The sequence below is a fragment of the Myotis myotis genome, unplaced genomic scaffold, assembly GCF_014108235.1.
Source record: "Myotis myotis isolate mMyoMyo1 unplaced genomic scaffold, mMyoMyo1.p scaffold_m19_p_4, whole genome shotgun sequence".
In the NCBI taxonomy this organism is placed as follows: Eukaryota; Metazoa; Chordata; class Mammalia; order Chiroptera; family Vespertilionidae; genus Myotis; species Myotis myotis.
This window is the reverse complement of record NW_023416346.1, coordinates 53,310,600-53,331,359: the sequence shown is the minus strand read 5'-3', so window position 1 is coordinate 53,331,359 and position 20,760 is coordinate 53,310,600. Positions and strand designations below refer to the sequence as shown.

General features: G+C 39.2%; 1 protein-coding gene across 8 annotated transcripts in view; it reads left to right on the top strand.

The window, feature by feature from the left end:
• MID2 (midline 2) overlaps positions 1 to 20,760 on the top strand; it is a 122,725-nt gene that overhangs the window by 83,066 nt on the left and 18,899 nt on the right. For all 8 annotated transcript variants that reach the window (XM_036304022.1, XM_036304025.1, XM_036304024.1 and 5 more), the window contains 2 exons: positions 9,829 to 9,936; positions 11,599 to 11,747. In XM_036304022.1, coding sequence (XP_036159915.1) covers positions 9,829 to 9,936; positions 11,599 to 11,747 — 257 coding nt within the window. The remainder of the gene's footprint in view (positions 1 to 9,828; positions 9,937 to 11,598; positions 11,748 to 20,760) is intronic.

Genomic DNA, 20,760 nt, shown 5'->3' with positions numbered 1-20,760 from the left:
ACTCATCTTCCCCACCAGATTGTAAGTGCCTTGAAGGCAGAAGCTGAATTTTTTCATAATTCTGTCCCACTTAGGAACCTGCATAATGCCTTGTGTATGGTGCAGGCACTTACCAAATGTTTGCTGAAATAAAAACTTCCCTAAATAATCTTTATAAATGGCATTTCAAAAAATCTTCTAGGTGGAAGGGAACAATCAATTTGGGCAGAAGGTTTCAGGGGATAAAATAAGATGGAGTTGACTGTGTGTGTGTGTGTGTGTGTGTGTGTGTGTGTGTGTGTGTGTGTGTGTAGGGGGGTGTCCTGGGGTGGAGATGCCAACGAGGAGTTGTATTACTCTACAAATGAATTTCATTTGAGTCTGGGTATAGGGCTCATCCAGTATTCATACATATTGTCCCACCTGAACAGGAAATCTCAGTTCCTTCTGAACTCCTGTGCAGTGCTCTGCAGGACTGATGAATATGACTAAGCTGAGGGGAGGGGATGAGTAGAAATTTCTCATGGAGGTGGGATATAGAGAAGGCTGGTGAACTTTAAACCTAGGAATAAAATATCTATAGAATAAGTGTTTGAGATATCACCCTAGAAACTATCAAATACACTCTCTGAGGTAAAAAGGGTAAAAAGATCTAGTCCGTTTACATTTCAATGCAGAATAGAAACAATTACCAAAGTAACATTTCACCATCTGTTAAACCTTTTCATCCTGTGCCTTTTGTAAACTCCTATATATTAATTTTCTTGTAGTGACCAGCAGTAAAATCCTTCAAACAGAGGACATGTGTGTTTGTGTCAGGGAAGGGTGCAAATTGGGGAACATTGGGTCTGACTCAAATTCTCTAAAGATCATTTAGGGAAGATTTTCTTTCAGATTAGGGTTTAATCTTTGGGCTGGGAGGTAGGAAAGATGTTCAGGAAATAGAGTAGGGTGGGCCATTGAGAAGAAAGAAAAGAGCATAGAGCAGAGAAGAGGACCTGGAGACTTTAGGATCGCCTGTGTTCCCTGGTGCTTATGTCTTAGAAAACTGGCTCTGAGACTCAGTCTTAAACATCAGAAACTGCCCAGAAGTCTTTTTGGGATAGAGATATTTACACAAGTAGGTTGTCAAGATTAGCATATTAGTATTTTCAGGCAGCATAGAGTTTTTCACAGACATAAAGCCATTTAGTTAAATGCACTAACCTAGTGGTCGGCAAACTCATTAGTCAACAGAGCCAAATATCAACAGTACAGCGATTGAAATTTCTTTTGAGAGCCAAATTTTTTAAGCTTAAACTATATAGGTAGGTACATTGTTATTAACTTAATTAGGGTACTCCTAAGGCTTAGGAAGAGCCACACTCAAGGGGCCAAAAAGCCGCATGTGGCTCACAAGCCACTGTTCACCGACCACGGGTTAGTGACTAACCCAAAGAACAAAGGCCAAATAAAGAGCTGGAGTCTTCTACAAATCAACCAACCAACCAACTAACCAACCAAGAATGCTAATCAAGATAATCCCCAGTAATTTTCAACTAAGGTTTAATAAGCAAGTGAAATACCATACTGTAAATTCAAAGAAAACTGCAGACAAGGAAACTACCAGACCTTTCAAGTGCCTTCCAAGCAATTTGAGATATTTTATTCACATCATGAAGATAGTTTTTCCCTGGAGTGTTTCCTGTTCAGAAAACACTTAAGGACCCCGCTCTTTCAGGCTGCTTCTTGACATGGAAAGATTTTAATGTCAGTGCTTTGCCTTTAGTTTGGGATTTTGCCTCCTCAGCCAACTTCCTGCTCTGCTCTCAAAGTTGTACCTGGCTGTTATATCTCACCCGGTGCAACTGTCCAAATTCTGCTCTAAATCCCTCACTTCAATCTACATTTTCTCTACGAAATATATCTACTATAGTACTTTTATAATGTTTATCTTATTTTATTATCCATTGAGGTACCCTATGTCTTCTTTATTAAAAAGTTTTAATGTTGACACTATTGCAGAAGTCCCCCATTTCCACCCACTTGCCCTCCTCAACTCAACTCGCCTCCCCCTTCCTTGGCCTTCACCACACCATTGTCTGTGTCTATGGGGTATACATATATGTTCTTTAGCTAATCTTTTCACTTTGTTTATTTAGTCAGCTCCACCCCCTCTCATTTGGCACCCGACATTCTGTTCCATGAATCCATGTTTCTGGTTTCATTTTGTTCATCAGTTTATTTTGTTTATTAGAATCCACATATTAGTGAAATCATTACCCTATGTCTTTTGATTGGAGTGTTGAAGCCATTTAAAGTGATTGTTGATAGTAAAGTATTATTGCATTTATTCTTTTAGCTGTATTTGTCTGTCCTCCTTCCCCTGCTCCTTCTCCTTCTCCACTTCCCCTCTCCACCTTCTTTTTAAAAAAGGCCCCTTAACATTTCTTGTAATACTGGCTTGATGGTAGGAAACACCTTTAGCTTTTTCTTGTCTGGGATGCTCTTTATTTCTTCTTCAATGTTAAATTATAACCTTGCTTGGTAAAGTAGAACTCTTGGTTGTAGGTCCTTTTCATTACTTTGAATATTTCATGCCAATCCCCTCTGTTGAGAAATCAGCTGACAGCCTTATGGGAGCTTTCTTGTAGGTAACTGACTCTCTCTTGCTGCTTTTAAGATTCTCTCTTTATTTTAACCTTTACCATTTTAATTATGATGTGTCTTTGTGTGGGCCATTTTGTGTTCATCCTGTTTGAGATTATCTGCATTTTTTGAATTTGTGTGTCTTTTTCTTTCACCATGTTAAGGAAGTTTTTAGTCATTATTTCTTTTTAAAAAATATTTATTGTTGAGTATTACAGATGTTCCCCTACTATTTTCCCCATTGCCACCCTCCAACCAGATCCAGCCTCACCCCAGGCTTTCAACACCCTATTGTCTGTGTCCATGGGTAATGCAGGTATGCATATAAGTTCTTTGGTTAAGCTCTTCTTACACCCCCCTTCCTTCTGAAATTTGTCAGTTTCTTCCATGTTTCCATGCCTCTGGTACTATTTTATTCATCAGTTTATTTTGTTAATTAGGTTCCTTGTTCATTTATTTCGATTTTTAGAGTCAGTTGTTGATAGATACATATATATTGCCTTCTTTTGTTCATATTTTTTCCCCTTCTTCTTAAAGAAGACCCTTCAAAATTTTATGTAATACTGGTTTGGTGGTGATGAACTCCTTTAGCTTTTTCTTATCTGAGAAGCTCTTTATCTGATCTTTAATTCTAAATGATAGCTTTGCTGGGTAGAGTAATCTTGGTTGTAGGTCCTTGCTGTTCATCACTTTGAATATTTCTTGCCACTCCCTTCTGACCTGCAAAGTTCCTGTTGAGAAATCAGTTAAGAGTTATGTGGGCACTCTATTGTAGGTAACACTGCTTTTCTCTCGCTGCTTTTAAGATTCTCTTTTTGTCTTTAACCTTTGGCATTTAATTATGATGTGTCTTTATGTGGGCCTCTTTGGGTTCATCTTTTTTGGGACTCTCTGCACTTCCTGAACTAATATTTCTTTCATCAAGTAAGGGAAGTTTTCTGTCATTATTTTTTCAAATAGGTTTTTAATTTCTTGATCCCTCTCTTCTTTTGGCAACCCCATTTTGTGAATGTTGGTACACTTGAAGTTGTCCTAAAGGCTCCTTACATGATTTCCACATTTTTTTTTCTTTTTTTCTTTTTGTTGTCCCAATTGGGTGTTTTTTGCTTCCTCACATTCCAAATCGCTGATTTGATTCTTGGCACCCTCTACTCTGATGTTGATTCCCTGTAAATTATTCTTCATTTCACTTAGTGTATCCTTCATTTCTAACTGGTGCTTTTCTATGTTGTTGATGTTCTCACTAAGTTCCCTAAAATGATTGTATTACTTTTGATCTCTCCATTGATATCTTCCAGAAGTTTTTTTTTATGTATTTGGGTGCTCCTTTATTGGGTGTATATAAGTTTACCAGAGTTATATACTCTTGTTGTATTGATCCCTTTAATATTATGAAGTGACCTTCCTTATCTCTTGTTATGGCCTTCACTTTGAGTTCTATTTTGTCAGATATAACTATTGCCATCTCAGCCTTGTTCTCATTTCCATTTGCCTGAAAAATATTTTTCCATCTCTTCACTTTCAGTCTGTGTCTGTCCTTTGTCCTGAGGTGGGTCTCTTGTAAACAGCATATATATGGGTCATGATTTCTTATCATTCATCCACTCATTGTCTTTTGATTAGAGAATTTGATCCATTTATGTTTAAGGTTATTATTGATAGGTACTTTTTGTAGTCATTTTTATTCTTTATGCCTTTCATTCCTTTTATTCTTTATTATTTTCTTCTCCCCTTTCTATTTCTTCTTTTTACAACAGTCCCTTTAGCATTTCTTGCATTGCTGGCTTGGTAGTGATAAACCCCCTTCTCCTTTTTTTGTATGCGAAGCTCCTTATTTCCCCTTCAATTTTGAATGATAGCCTTGCTGGATAGAGTATTCTTAGATCCAGTCCCTTGCTTTGCATCACTTTGTATACTTCATTGCATTCCCTTCTGGCCTGATGTGTTTCTACTGAGAAATAATGTGATAATATAATGAGAACTACCTTGTAGGGAACTCTCTGTCTCTCTCTCTTGCAGCCTTTAAGATTCTCTCTTTGTCGTTAACGTTTGCTAGGGTGAGTGATTGCAAATGAGATTGTGTGCATTGGCCCTTTAGGTGGGCACTTGTCTCTAGCAGACTCCTGTCTCTCCCTCAATTTTCACAGTCAGATGTTATTTGGGTGCCTATTACTGGTTCTGGTACTCTGGGCTGGGGAGTCCAGCATGCAGTTGAGACCCCACCTGCTCAGAGGGAACCTTTGCTACTGAGATATTTCTCCAGAACCTCAGCCACCTTCCATGGGAGTAGGGCCAGCCCTTTTCACGTTTCTGCCCTTTCTACCAGTCTCAATGTGGCTTCTATAAATCCTTGGTTATAAGTCTTCTATTCAGTTATTCTTCAATTGGTTATTTAGATTGACTGTTCTATATTTTAATTGTAATTCCAGTTTGGTCCTGGGAGGAGGTGAATGTAACATCCACCTATTTTACCACCATCGTGGATCTGGACCCAGTACATCTTTTTAAAAAGTTAACTATGGTCATTATATGACCCTTTTACCCTCCTTCTTCCAAAAAAAATACTTTAAAAAGATACCATATTAACTAAAGAACAAGGCTCAATCATATTAGCTTGGCTCAAAATTTCCCTCCTTCTCTTCTTTTAATCTTTGTGCTATCCATCATTCAGGCTCAATTCAAGTCACATTTCATTCAGGTAATTTTTCTCTACTTTCCCACCAAGAATGATCTTTTTCTTTAATTTCTATAGATTATAATCTACATCACTCCGTTGTGGGGAGTCGCTATAGGGTTAAGCCTCGGACTGACCTGTTGGCAAAGTCACAAACAAGTCCCTGCTTAGAGGGCACAGTCCTCTTAAGCATAATTAGGCTTGACCTTATAGCTCCCTAGATCTTACCTGGGAAGCTAATGGGCTGAGGGAAGTGCAACAAGAACAAAAACAAGTGAAACTCACAAGAACAGTGTAAACAAGTGAAACTCACAAGAACAGTGTAACTTTGGTAACCACTACCTTGTTTACCTCTGACTATAAAATAAAGGCTCAGCTTGCCTTGGGATCTTTCTCTGTGGCCTCAGCCAGGCACAGGAAGATCCACGGAGACTAGAGAGAGCTAGAGAGTTCTGAACACTGTCTCCATGTAAATCATTCTTCGCCGACTCCGTCCACACCTTTGGGAACCCCTGGACCACTGGGGCTGGACCCCGGCACTCCGTGGTATTTATTTTATGCTACCTTGACTTACTTGTTTTATATGTAAGGCTTTTCACTAGCCAGATAGCAGATTTTTATTGAGGGCATTGCACAAAAGACATGATTAATACATGTTTGATGATGAAGATGATCATGATTTTTTTTTTTGTTTCTTGGTATAGGATGGGGCAAAGGGACGATTATGGAGGTAGGGGGATGAATTAATGAGGTTTTTACAATAATAGTCCTAAAGGGTGATACGAACTTCAACTTATTGGTCCCTTGGCTCAGAGCCTCATTGTATTACCAGAAGAACTTAGTGAAATTAAAAAGAAAAGGATGGAAGGACTTGGGACTGCTATGGATTTATGTGGGGGAAGAAGGAGAAGGAGCAGTCACAGGTAACTAAACCTGAAAAACTGCAATAATGATAGTAACATTAACAAAAAAAGAAAATCAGGAGTAAAGGTCAGATTTAGAGGGAAGATGATGAGTTTGTTTTTAGACATACTGAGTTTAGGGTAACTTGAGTAACCACATGGACATGTCTAGCAAGCAGTGAGATGCATTTCTCCTCTTATTCAATTCAATTCAACAAATATTTACTGAACATCTACCATATGCCACTCACTATGCTGGCAAATAAAACACAACCCCTGGCCTCCAGAGCTCATGTTTGGGTAGAAAAGACAGACTAATGAATACCTATGACATAAGGCAGTAAATAGTATAATTAACTTATGTATAAAGTATTATAGGAATATAAATAAGAGACCAATTATTTTTTTAAATATATTCTATTGAGTTTTTACAGAGAGGAAGGGAGAGGGATAGAGAGTTAGAAACATCGATGAGAGAAACATCGATTAGCTGCTTCCTGCACACCCCCTACTGGGGATGTGCCCACAAACAAGGTACATGCCCTTGACCGGAATCAAACCTGGGACCCTTCAGTCCGCAGGCTGACGCTCTATCCACTGAGCCAAACCAGTTAGGGCAGGAGACCAATTGTTTTTTTAAAGCAGGTGAGAAATAGCTACGGAAGTAGTGATATTTGACCAGGACCTGAAAAGATAAATAGAAGTTTGTTCAATAAACAAAGAGAGAAATGACTTAAAGGAGTGTCTTGAGTAAAGGCACAAGACATGGAGGTACAAGGAATGTAGGGGAACAATAAGTAGTATGAAATGACTAAAGAGAATGGGAAGACAGAATAAAGATGGATGTACAAAAGAAGGAACCATAGTCAGACATTAAAGATAGGGATTTTGTTACACTCATCTTGGGAGGAAGTATAGTGTGATGGTTAAAGGTGTGGACTCCATGCCCGCATGCCCGGCCAGTATGGATTAGTGCTTGAGTGTTGCCCCGTGAACTAGGAGGTCATGGTTTGATTCCCAGTCAGGGCACATGCCTGGGTTGTGGGCTCAGTCCCCAGTAGGGGGCATGCAGGAGGTAGCTGATCAATGATTCTGTCTTATCATTAATGTTTCTATCTCTCTCTCCCTCTCCCTTCCTCTCTGAAATCAGTAAAAACATATTTAAAACTTTTAAAAACAGGTGTAGACTCCAGTTGGATATCCTGGGTCCAAATCCCATCTCTGCCACTTACTAGAGGTGTGGCCTTGAGCAAGTCACTTTGTTTGTGCTCAGGTTTTCTCAACTGTAAAATGAGATTAATGGTACCTGCCTCATTGAGTTGTTTTGGTGATGGAAAGAATTACTACAGTTGTATCTGTAGGGGACTGGTTCCAGGACCCTTAACAGATACCAAAATCTGTGAATACTCAAGACCCTTATATAAAATGGCATAGTATTTGCATATAACCTACACACATCTTCCCCTATACTTTAAATAATCTACCAATTACTTATAATTCCTAATATAATGTAAATGCTATATAAATAATTATTATACTGTATTGGTTAGGGGATGATGATAAGAAAAAATAGTCTGTACATGTTCAGCACAGATGCAACCTCATATGCCTAACTACATAGTACACATCAGCAACAATGTAACATTTTTTAAAAATATGTTTTCATTGATTTCAGAGAAAGGAAGGTAGAAAGAGATAGAAACATGTGCTCTGACCTGGAACTGAACCAGTGACCTCCTGGTGCATGGATGATGCTCAACCAATTGAGCCACACTGGCTGGGCTACAGTGTAACTGCCCCTCCTCCCCCCGAATATTTTCAATCTGTGGTTGGTTGAATTCAAGGATGCCGGACATGCAGATATGGAGGGCTGACTGTACATGTAAACTGATTAGGACAGTACCTGGCATATAGTGAGTATTATGTAAAGGTTATTCCAAAGCCTAAATTATAAGACACAAGACACTAAACCTACACCATCAGCAGCCTCAAAAAGAAGCTATAAATAAGAATAGTCTAAGTCTCCAGATACTCTAAGCACAGATCCAGGGAGCACTGGATGAATAGATGCATCTCTTATTCTCACATGAGTAGGAGTTCCTTGAGAGGGTGAGATTATTTCCTTGGAAAGGTAGATCCAATTTAGGGAAAGGGTGAGGAATCAGAAAAAAAAATTAGAATGGGCAGCGTGGGACTGTTCATTCAGAATAGTGGAAACTCTCATTTTAGCATTCACCCTTGAAAATGGAAATAAAACAAAATAAGGTTGAAATTCAGCAAGCACATTTTATTTCAGTTAAGAATAAAACATAAAATTGGCTAATTGGGGACCTTAGAGGATAAGAGAGGAGGCAGCAGAGTCCAGTGACAGGTGTTTTTCTGAGAATATATGAAGTAACTCTATGAAGAAAGCTAGCAATTGGAAATGCAGCTCTACCTTGCTAATGAAGCTCATCTGGCCCCTTGACGTTTGATGCTCAAGTAACCCATTGTCTGTTCCTCAGCATTCTAGAGCTCTGTTTGAGTGATCCTTGAATAGACTCTTGGAATGATTGTGCTTCCTGATGTGACTGCTCTGTGTGCTGCTGAAATGGAACTAAAACCTCATCTGCCCACCCAGCCAGCCCAAGGGTCTCGCTTGATAGAATTCAGTTTGAATTTTGGTTTTACCACTTACTAGCTGTGTGATCTTGAGCAAGTCACTAAAAGTCTCTGAGCCCCAGTTTCCCCATCTGCAAAATGGGGATAAAATGGCTCTATATTATAAAGTGTTTATGATAATTACATGTAATAATTTATCTATAATGTAGTTGGTACATTAAGTGTTTAAAAGATGTAAGTTGATTTCCCTTTCCTTTTCCTTTACACTTGGGTAACCCAAAGATCCCCTGCTCTCATTTAACCCTTTTTGGAGCTTCATGCCATCTAGTGTTAGTAGAGATGGAAAGAAGGAAAAATAAGTATATAGAAAAATAATCAACAATGATGGCTCTTTTTCCCTAATCCCACCCTGATATTGCAATCGAAATACTTTGATGTAATAAGTATCCCCAAACCAGAAAGGTATTCAGATACTGGACAGCTCAAGGTGAGAAATATCTACTGAGACATGATGACAACTATGTGAAAATTTATCTACACTCATGTATTTATTGTGAATTTATAGCTGTACATTCATATATTTTAAAATTAGAAGGGAATAAGGAAAACTGAAAACACTTTTGTTAGGATGGTAGAAATATGTTGTAATATTATCTTGATATCATTGCTCCTGTGAAGAGGAATACTCTTTCCCTGACATACTTAAATTTCCTTACCCTCTTTCCAAAAGAACAGCAGGAGGACAGGGTGCTGGAGTAATGGGAATTGCACAGTGGGAATAATATGCCCCCATCTCATCTGTCCTTCTGCCCAGCCTTCCATTAATCATCATGATCTACCAGAGGCCGGAGAGTTTCCTGTCTGTGGTGCTTCAATGTCCTTGCATCATTAATATCATCATCTCTACCCTTCCTCTAGGAGTGGATCTTATGAGGGAGGTATGGAAGAAGTTGTGCATGTTTTGCTGTCAGTCTGAACCTTTCAGAGATCCAGCAGAGGACAAAGGCAGCAATCACTGTATAATATTCTGGACTTTCTTGGCAGGTGAATACTGCTATGCATGAGGCAAAACTTATGGAAGAATGTGACGAGTTGGTAGAGATCATCCAGCAGAGGAAGCAAATGATTGCTGTCAAAATCAAAGAGACAAAGGTAAAGCACAGCACTTCAGTGAGGTCAAGGCAAAGTTGACTTTACAAAAGTTAAGGTTTTATGCTGAAGATTCTAGTTTGAATTTGGATCATGAAAGCAAGAAGAAATGAGGTTTTAGGGAGAGAGGCAAAGAAGCAATGTTTGGCTTAATGCTGCGAATCCCATAAAAATGCTGGCAGTTCTAGGGCATTGGAAACATTCTTTATCTTTACCTGGTTGGTAGTAACATGGGTATCTGTATATGCAAAAAATCATTGAGTTGCTCACTTCACATTTGGGTGCTTTGCTGTATGTATGTTACTAGTATAAGTCAATATAAGAAAAAATATAGTGGTAGAAATGTGGGCCAGAATTAAGGAAGGACCATGAATGCTATGATAAGGACTTTGGGTTTAATATGAAAGACATAGGTAAACCATTCTAGTTTCTTAGGAAGAGAAAAAACTGATTGATATGACAGAGGTGTGCAGGGTTATATAGGAAGCAAGGTCAGAGACTTATGGAATGATTCTTGGTATAAGTTTATGAAGACGTAACCCAGAGAAGTGGCAGTACTAACTGAAGGGAAGAACATAACAGGCATCTCTAGAAGGAAATTATGGGAATCATCAATTGATTAGGTAGAAAAGATGAAGGACCGAGAGAAGACTTCTAGGCTTTTAGCTTGAGAACTGAAGAATCATAATCAAGAAAGTCAGGTATGAGACTCCATGAATCTATATGGTTTTAGAATTGTGGGTCTGCTGGTCAGGGTAGTGATTAAAACCTCATGCGGTGTATACAATGTGAGATGTTATGAGAGCCTGGAGTGGTGACCAATACTTTATGCCATACTGGGTGGTTCCAGCTAACACAGGAACTGAAGTTTTCGAGAACACAGATCTGTGAACACACAGGTATGTGTAAAGATACTTGGAAAAATATATACATAGAAATGTAGAGCCTCATAAAGAAAGAGGAGGTACTTTTTATTAAACATGTATGTGAAAATGTATTGACAATAAAATGTAAACAATGATCCCTGGGTGGTAGGGTGATCCCTGGGTGGTAGGGTATCTTTTTATATTTTACTTTTCTTTTCTTTCTTTCTTTATTTTGTCAATCCTCACCCGAGGATATTTTTCCATTGATTTTTAGAGAGAATGGAAGGGAGAGGGAGAGACACAGAGAGAGAAACATTGATGTGAGAGAGACACATTGATTGGTTGCTTCCCACACACACCCTGACCTGGGCCGGGGATCAAGCCTTCACCCAAGATACCTGCCCTTGACCAGAATCGAACCCGGGACCTTTCAGTCCTCAGGCAGATGCTCTATCCATTGAATAAACCAGCTAGGGCTATTTTCTACATTTTCTATATGAGCACGCATTGCTTTTACGACCAGAAAAATTAACGTTATCAATAAAAAGAGGAGCAGATAATCTAGAGTATATGACTGTGTTGCAGGGTAAGTAAGCAGGCTGTAGGTAGGAGGAGGGGTTGGCATGACAGACATAGAGGGTAGGGTGAGAAGGTGAATGGTTAGTAAAGAGACCGTTGGATATTAATGTGAATTGGCCTTATTTTTAGAGTCACTGCGGCAGATCTCCTTCCTATTGTTTTATTGTTTTTAATTAAGCACTGGATGTTTTCTCATTTTTCTGTTGCTAATTATTTTAAGGTTATGAAACTGAGAAAGTTGGCACAGCAGGTTGCTAATTGCCGCCAGTGTCTTGAACGGTCAACAGTCCTCATCAACCAAGCTGAGCATATCCTGAAAGAAAATGACCAAGCACGGTTTCTCCAGTCTGCAAAAAATATTGCTGAGAGGTGAGTTCCTTATATTCTTTTGACATGCCTGCTCTTATGAAAAGGGGCCAGCTTAAAGTCATTTAATTCTGTTCAGGCATGTATGTAGCAGTTGCCACCTGAAGATTTTACCAGCTAGTTACTTACTAAGCCTCGGTGATGGATTGCCCTGTTGATTTCTGTGACCCTTCTCTGCCTCTGCAGCCTACCAGTTCTTCATTTGCAAAGAATCTGAAGTCTACAGTGAAACATTGTTCATTATAGTCACCAAGGCTTCAAGGGTCAATAGGAGCCCATTAGGCCAGAATTGATCTCCTATCTCCTTCTCATTCATTGAAGACTTTGGCTCCAGGTTCACAGTATTCTTTTTATTGCTTCTGCCATTAGTTTGGTGATGTTAGCAGCATCCACATAGCTGACCCATCTAATACTCTAGCCATCTAGTCTCCTGGCTCTTTGCCATATCCTCCTCCAGTGACCCTCACTTCTTTCTACTCCACTCCATCCACCCAATTCCATGGCCCACATGCTAAACTTCACCATCACTTATTATTACACTTAGATCATAAATAAAAACATTACAAATTCTAACTACAACCTCTGTATTTACATTTATCTGTTTTTCTTCCAGTACATCTATTCTTCCGCTTCATTGGGACCTCTAAGTTCTGATTCCTACCTACCAGCTACTGACTGTCTTCACAACTGCCTTCACTTCTTTCTTTGGCCTATTTAGAATCTGTGATTTTTCACTTCAGCTACTCTCTTTAATAACCACAGTTCCCTTGCCCCACTGCCTTTTTATCACACCATCCTGATAATAGGCCAACTCATCTATTCCCACATTTTCCATGCCTATATTTGAGTTGCAGAATCCTGCTGGAGAAAATCGTATAACCAAAGATTTTGGTACTACTACACCACAAATTCATGGCCTCTAATCTTACTTTGGCTCTTAGTACTGACCTGAAATCCTTCGTGTTGCTTTGGTCAGCTTTCTTTTTTCCTTATTTCAATAATAGCTATTTCAAATTTTCTGTACTCATCTCAAAATTCCAACCCTGCCACCTTTCTGCTTATGCTCAGCAAATGAGTTTACCTCTTATTTTACAGAGAGAGTGGTAGGTATGAAATAGTAAATTCCTCAATATCCCATACCAAACTGCAGGGCATACTTACAACTACATCCGTCACGTTCATCTTCCTTCTGGTTATAATGGAAGAGATTTTCCTTCATTTGTGCTTTGGTCACATGCCTTCTTTTTCCTTACTTTAATTTATTCACCACTCTAGTAGACCTCACATGCACTTTTAAACTCATTCATGTCTCACCTATCAAAAATAATAATAATACCCACAACTTTCCTCTACCTCCCAATTCCTGTAGCTATTGCTCTATCACTCTCCTTTCCTTCACAGAAAATTTCTTAAAAGATTTTCCATTTCATCACTTCTAATTTATTCTTAAAAAAATTTAAAGCTCTTTATATTAAAGCAATACTTGTGTAATTAAAAAGTCAAATATTACTAATAGTCATATTGCAAGAAATAACAATCCTCTACTCACCCCAGTTTCTGATCTCCATCAATAATACTAAGCATTATTTATTGTTGGGCATTATTCTAAGTATTAGCTCAGTCCTGAGAAACCTTTTTAAGATAAACACTGTTATTATTCCCTATTTTTTAAATGAGAGAATGAGCATCAGAGAACTTGGGTGACTTGACTAAGGTCACCCAACTAGTAAGGAGTAGAAGTAGGATTCAAACCCAGGAAGTCTAGTGCCATAGTCTACACTTTTAAAACAAAGCCAAGTAATTTTAGCTCTATTAACTGTTTCTATTGGCATAAATTTTATGTTTATGCTTGCTTATACTGCTATTTTATAACATGCTTATACTGCTATTTTTATTCAATTTCATTTTTTAATTTAAAAATTTTATTTCATTTATTGGGGTGACATTGGTTAAAAAATTATGTAGGTTTCAAGTATACAGTTCTGTAATACATCAACTGTATATTGTATTGTGTTTTCAGCACCCCAAGACAAGTCAGTCTCCTTCCATCACCATGTATCCTCCCTATACCTTCTTCTACTTCTACCCACCCCACTTCCCCTTTGGTAATCACCATGCTGTTTTCTGTGTCTATGACTTTATTTTTTGCTTAATCCCTTTACATTTTCCACCCAGTCCCTCAGCTCCCCTCTCCTCTGACCACTGTCAGTCTGTTCTGTAACTATGAGTCTGTTTCTATTTTGTTTCTTAATTTATGTTGTTCATTAGATTCCACATATAAGTGAAATCATATGGTACTTTTCTTTCTCTGACTGGCTTATTTCACTTAGCATAATGCTCTCCAGGTCCATGAATGCTGTCGCAAAAGGTAAGATTTCCTTCTTTTTTAATGACCAAGTAATATTACATTGTGTAAATGTACCACATATTTTTTTATCCACTCATCTACTGATGGACATTTGGGCTATTTCCAAGTCTTGGTTATTGTAAATAGCACTTCAATGAATATAGGGGTGCAAATGTTCTTTAAAATCAGTGTTTCAGGTTTCATTGTATATATTCCAAGAAGTGGAATCGCTGGGTCATAAAGCAGTACCATTTTTAATGTTTTGAGGTAACTCCATACTGCTTTCCACAGAGGTTTCACCAATCTGCATTCCCACCAATAGTGCACAAGGGTTCCCTTTTCTACACATCATCATCAACTCTTCTTGTTTGATCATTTATTGATGATAGCCATTTTGACAGGTATAAGGAGACACCACACTGTAGTTTTAATTTGCATCTCTCTGATGATTAGTGACTTGGAGTACCTTTACACATGTCTATTGGCCATCTGTATGTCCTCCTTGAGAAGTATCTACTCAGGTCCTTTGCCCATTTTTTGAACTTTCTATCTGATAAATTTCTTCTCTCCACTTCATTTAGCTCTACTGGGGCTTGTTTTTTTTTGTCTCCCTATTTTGGCTGCCTGTTTGGGTTTGTGTCTATGTATTAGGTAAATCTGCTATTACCCCCAGTCTCTAGGGCAAGACAATGTCAGACACTGTTTGTGATTGACCCTGAGTACTGTTTGGAGCTATTAGCAATCCACAGCTGTGGCTTCCTTTGCTGGGACTGGGTGCCTTTGCAAAGGACCAAGATGTGCACCAAAGTCTGCTTTTTCTAGCCTAGGTCCAGAAGGAGATTAGGCAAAGACTCAAAGCCTCCAGAGATCAGCCTCTGCCTACAGTCTGATTGTTATTCTGTCTTAATTATCCTCAGGCTATAGACCATAGAAAGGTGTAAACTCCACAGGGTAGGGCAAGAGGTTTTCCAACAGGGTGGGGCAATTGCTTCCCCCAGGCAAAAGCTGCCTGGCTAATAAAGGTCTGCCAAAGAAAGATGTCCTCTGCAGTATGAGGGAATTACTCAGCACAGGAAACCTGGGTGGCTGCCTTCTGAACTCTAACCCCGGAGCTCCCTACCCTGAAATCTCCTCATTCAGCTCTAGTCCACCCTGCCCTGCCTCTTCCAGAACCCAAGGTGAGCGGCTGCACACAAAATTTTGTGTGTTGGCCCTTTAAAAGGTGCCTGCATCTCCAGCAGTCTCTCACTGGCAGACAGCAACCCTGCTGCTTTCACCACCAGATATTATGTGGGCACCTTTCTCAGTTTTGGTGCTCTGGGCTGGGGAGCCCAGCTTGGGATTTAGACCCCAGAGTTCTTGGTGGGAACCCCCCACAGCTGAGATGTCCCTCTAGAACAGTGGTTCTCAACCTTCGTAATGCCGTGACCCTTTAATACAGTTCCTCATGTTGTGGTAACCCCCAATTTCATTGTTACAAATTGAACATAATTAAAGCATAGTGATTAATCACAAAAACAATATGTAATTATATATGTGTTTTCCGATGGTCTTAGGTGACCCCTGTGAAAGGGTCGTTCGACCCCCAAAGGGGTCGTGACCCACAGGTTGAGAACCTCTGCTCTAGAACCTCAGGTGTTGTCTGTGGGAGTCTGGCCAGCCCTTTTGCACCTCCGCCCCTCCTACCTGTCTCTATGTGGTCTCCACTTTTCATACTCAGTTATCAGAGTTCTCTCCAACTCGTCTTCATTTGATTATTCAGGATAGTTTTTCTGTATCTTAGTTGTAATTACAGTTTGGTCCTGGGAGAGTGTCAGCTTTCACTTACTCCACTTCCATTTTGGGAAAACCTTTGCCCATTTTTAATTGAATTGTTTGTGGTGTTTTTTGGTGTTGAGTTTTTTGTTTTGTTTTTTAATTTATTTTTTTTATTAAATCTTTATTGTTCAGATTATTACATTTGTTCCTCTTTTTTCCCCCCCATAACTCCCCTCCTCCCAGTTCCCGCCCCACCCTCCGCCCTCACTCCCCACCCACTGTCCTCATCCATAGGTGCACGATTTTTGTCCAGTCTCTTCCCGCATCTCCCACACCCCTTTCCCCCCCACGAATGGTCAGTCCATTCCCTTTCTATGTCCCTGATTCTATTATAATCACCAGTTCATTCTGTTCATCAGATTATTTATTCACTTGATTCTTAGATTCACTTGTTGATAGATGCATATTTGTTGTTCATAATTTGTATCTTTACCTTTTTCTTCCTCTTCCTCTTCTTAAAGGATACCTTTCAGCATTTCATATAATCCTGGTTTGGTGGTGATGAACTCCTTTAGCTTTTCCTTATCTGTGAAGCTCTTTATCTGACCTTCAATTCTGAATGATAGCTTTGCTGGATAAAGTAATCTTGGTTGTAGGTTCTTGGTATTCATCACTTTGAATATTTCTTGCCACTCCCTTCTGGCCTGCAAAGTTTCTGTTGAGAAATCAGCTGACAGTCGTATGGGTATTCCCTTGTAGGTAACTGAGTTTCTTTCTCTTGCTGTTTTTAAGATTCTCTCTTTATCTTTTGCTCTTGGCATTTTAATTATGATGTGTCTTGGTGTGGTCCTCTTTGGATTCCTTTTTTTTGGGGTTCTCCGCGCTTCTTGGACCTGTAAGTCTATTTCTTTCACCAGGTGGGGGAAGTATTCTGTCATTATTTCTTCAAATAGGTTTTCAATATCTTGCTCTCTCTCATCTTCTGGCACCCCTATAATTCTGATGTTGGTACGCTTGAAGCTGTCCCAGAGGCTCCTTACACTATCCTCGCATTTTTGGATTCTTTTTTCATTTTGCTTTTCCGGTTGGGTGTTTTTTTGCTTCCTCGCATTTCAAATCATTGACTTGATTCTTGCACTCCTCTGGTCTGCTGTCGGGAGTCTGTATAATATTCGTTATTTCAGTCCGTGTATGCTTAATTTCTAGTTGGTTCCCCAATATAACATCGAGGGTCTCATTAGTTTTCTTGTAAATCTCATTAAGTTTATCGGCGGCTTCTAAACAGTTCTTGAGAGACCTTAAAAGTGTGGTTCTGAACTCTATATCTTCCATTGACAATTTTGTCCTGTTTCTTTGTCTCCGCATTTTGTTATGCTTCCTTGGTGCACCCCCTAGTGGTCTTTGTGCGCAGTCTTATAGTTAAACCTTGATTGTTGTAGCTAATACCAGGGAGGGTTTGACCTCCAGGCCAAGTGGCTATGAGAATCAGCTGTGTCTGCAGTGAGAGAACTTCTGTCCTCTAGGGAGGTGCTAATCTGGCGTTTGCCTGAGGCTATCCGGCAAATGCCTGTGTGCAGGGCTTGGGCGGGGCGGGTCGCACAGGATCAACAGGGTGGGCTGGAGAGAGCAGTTATGGCGGCTCTCAGGCCTGTCCCCAGGGGCTCTGCCTCTCTGAGTCCCAGCACCGCTGCAAACCTAGGAGAGAAAGCTGCACTCGCTCTGACCGAAGCCAGACAGTCCCGCTTCTCCCGTTTGAGTCTGGGTCCCTAAAGACTCGCCTGTATCTGGAGCTCAGAGTCTGCGACTCCCTCCCAATTGAAAACGCCAACCGCGCCCTCCGCCGCCAGCCCGCTCCGCGCACTCTGCACCTCAGAATTTGACTTCAGCACTGCGCCTCCTCTGAGTGTCCGTATGCGTTTCTCTTTCCTCCTAGTTGTAGGACTTCCACTCAGCCAGCGTTCCTGTGGTTCTGGGTGATGTCCGTTCCGTTTTTTAGTTTCACTTTTGAAGTAGTTGTTCAAGGCAGCAAACTCCGGCGTTAACCTATGCCGCCATCTTGGTTCTCAGGTGGTGTTGAGTTTTATAAGTACTTTGAAACTTTGGATATTAACCCCTTATCAGCTGTATTATTGGCAAATATGTTTTCTCATATAGTGGGTTGTCTTTTCATTTCGTTGATGTTTCCTTTGCTGTGCCAAAACTTTTTAGTTCGATGTAGTCCCATTTGTTTATATTTTCTTTTGTTTCCCTTGCCTGAGGTAATATATCAGGAAAAATATTGATGCAAAAAATGTTTGAGATTATACTGCCTATAATTTCTTCTAGTATTTTTATGGTTTTGAGTCTAATATTTAAGTCTTTAATCCATTTTGAGTTTATTCTTGTGTATAGTGTAAGAAGGTGGTCTAGTTTCTTTCTTTCTTTTTTTTTTGCATGTATCTGCCCAATTTTCCCAATGCCATCTATTGAGTAGACTATCTTTAGCCCATTGTATGTTTTGCCTCCTTTGTCGAATATTAATTAACCATAGAGGAGAGGTTTATTTCTGGGCTTGTTATTCTGTTTCATTCATCTATATGTCTGTATTTATGCCAGTAGCATGCTGTTTTGATAACTATGGCCTTGTAGTATAGTATGATATCAGGTAGTGTGATTCCTCCCACTTTGTTCTTCTTTCTCAATATTGCTGTGGCTATTTGGGGTCTTTTGTGGTGCCATATAAATTTTTGGAACATTTGTTCTAATTCTGTGAAATACACCATTGATATCTTGACAGGAATTGCATTGAATCTAAAGATGGCTTTGGGTAGTGTGGACATTTTAATGATGTCAATTCTTTCTATCCATGAACATGGTACATACTTCCACTTATTTGTAACTTCTTCAGTTCCTTCCCTTCCTTCCTTCCTTCCTTCCTCCCTCCCTCCCTCCCTCCCTCCCTCCCTCCCTTCCTTCCTTCCTTCCTTCCTTCCTTCCTTCCTTCCTTCCTTTCTTCCTTTTTCTGTTTTGGCATTTATTATGTAGTACCTCAGACACTGCCAGCACTCCATCTTCTGCCATCTGTCCTTGGTGGCCTGTGGGTCTGGGTTCAGTTTCTTTCTTAAGTGTCTTACATTTTTATGAGTACAGGTCTTTTATAACTTTGGCTAAATTTATTGCCAGGTCTTTATTTTTGGATGCAATTTTAAATGCGATTGTTTTCTTAGATTAACTTTCTGATAGCTCATTATCTATATATATAAAAGGCTAATATGCAAAGTGTCCCCTTGGGAGTTCAACCAGGAGACCGGAAGTTTGATCGCTTGCTATGATGTGTGCTGATCACTGGGGGCAGCGCGGAATGAAGGAAGGCCCTGGCCAGTAGCTGGAAGGCCCCTATCGGCCCTGATCACCAGCTAGGCTAGGGATCCTACTTGCACGAATTTTGTGCACTGGGCCTCTAGCTGGTATATAAAAATGCAACTGATTTCTGAATATTTATTTTGTATCTTGCTACATTACTGAATTCATTTGTCAGTTCTAGAAGATTTCTGGTGGGATCTTTAGGGTGCTCTGTATATAGTATCATGTCATCTGCAAATAATGACAGTTTTTCTTCTTTTTTTCTAATTTGGATGCCTTTTATTTCTTCTTATCTGATTGCTATGGCTAGGACTTCCAGTAATAGGTTTTATAAGAATGGTAAAAGTGGACATCCTGTCTTATTCCCAATCTTAAGGGAAACACCTGTAGTGTTTTCCCATTGAGTATGACAATGGCTGTGTGTTTGTGATATTTGGCATTTATTGCATTGAGATATGTTCCTGCTGTTTCCATTTTTCTGAGAGTTTTTATTATAAATGGGTGCTGGGTTTTATCAAAGACTTTTCTGCATTCATTGATATGATCATGTGGTTTTTATCCTTCATTTTGTTTATGTGTTATATCACATTTCATTTGCTGATATTGTATCAACTTTGCATCCCTGGAATAAATCCCACTTGACGATGGAATATGATCTTTTGATTGTATTGCTGGATATAGTTTTTTGTTGAGCATTTTAGCATCTATGTTCATTAGGGGTATTGGCCTATAATTTTATTTCTTTTTAATATCTTTATCTGGTTTTGGAGTAGGATAATGCTGGCCTCATAATATAGCATGGGAGTCTTCCCTCCTCTTGAATTTTTTAGAATAGTGTAAGAAGAATAAGTATTAGTTCTTTGAATGTTTGGTAAAATTCACTTGTGAATTCATCTGGTCCAGGTCTTTTGTTTGTTGGGGGTTTTTTGGTTACTGCTTCAATTTCACTAGTAATATTTCTGTTCCAGATTCTTTGATTCTTTCTGAATCAGTTATGGATGATTGTATATTTCTAAGAATTTATCTATTTTGTCCAGATTCTCCAGTTTGTTGGCACATAGTTATTCATAATATATTCTTACAATCCTTTGTATCTCTGTGGCATCAATTGTTACTTCTCTTTCATTTCTGATTTTATTTATTTGGGTCCTTTTCTTTTTTCTTGATGAGTCTGAATAAAGGTTTGTCGATCTTGTTTATCTTTTCAAAGAACCAGCTCTTTATTTCAATGATCTTTTGTATTGCTTTTTTTCTTTACTGCATATCATTTATTTGCTCTGATCTTTATTATTTTCTTCTTCCTACTCTCTTTGAGCTTTGTTTGTTGTTCTTTTTCAAGCTCTTTCAAGATTGTTTATTTGAGATTTTTCTTGTTTCTTGGGATAGGCCTGTAATGCTATGAATTTCCCTCATAGGACTGCTTTTACTTTGTCCCATAGGTTTTGAGTTGTTCTGTTTTCATTTTAATTTGTTTCAAGGTATCTTTTGATTTATTTCTTGATCTCCTTTTATCCCATTTATTGTTTAGTAACATGTTATACAGCCTTTATATTTGTGTGTTTTTTCAGT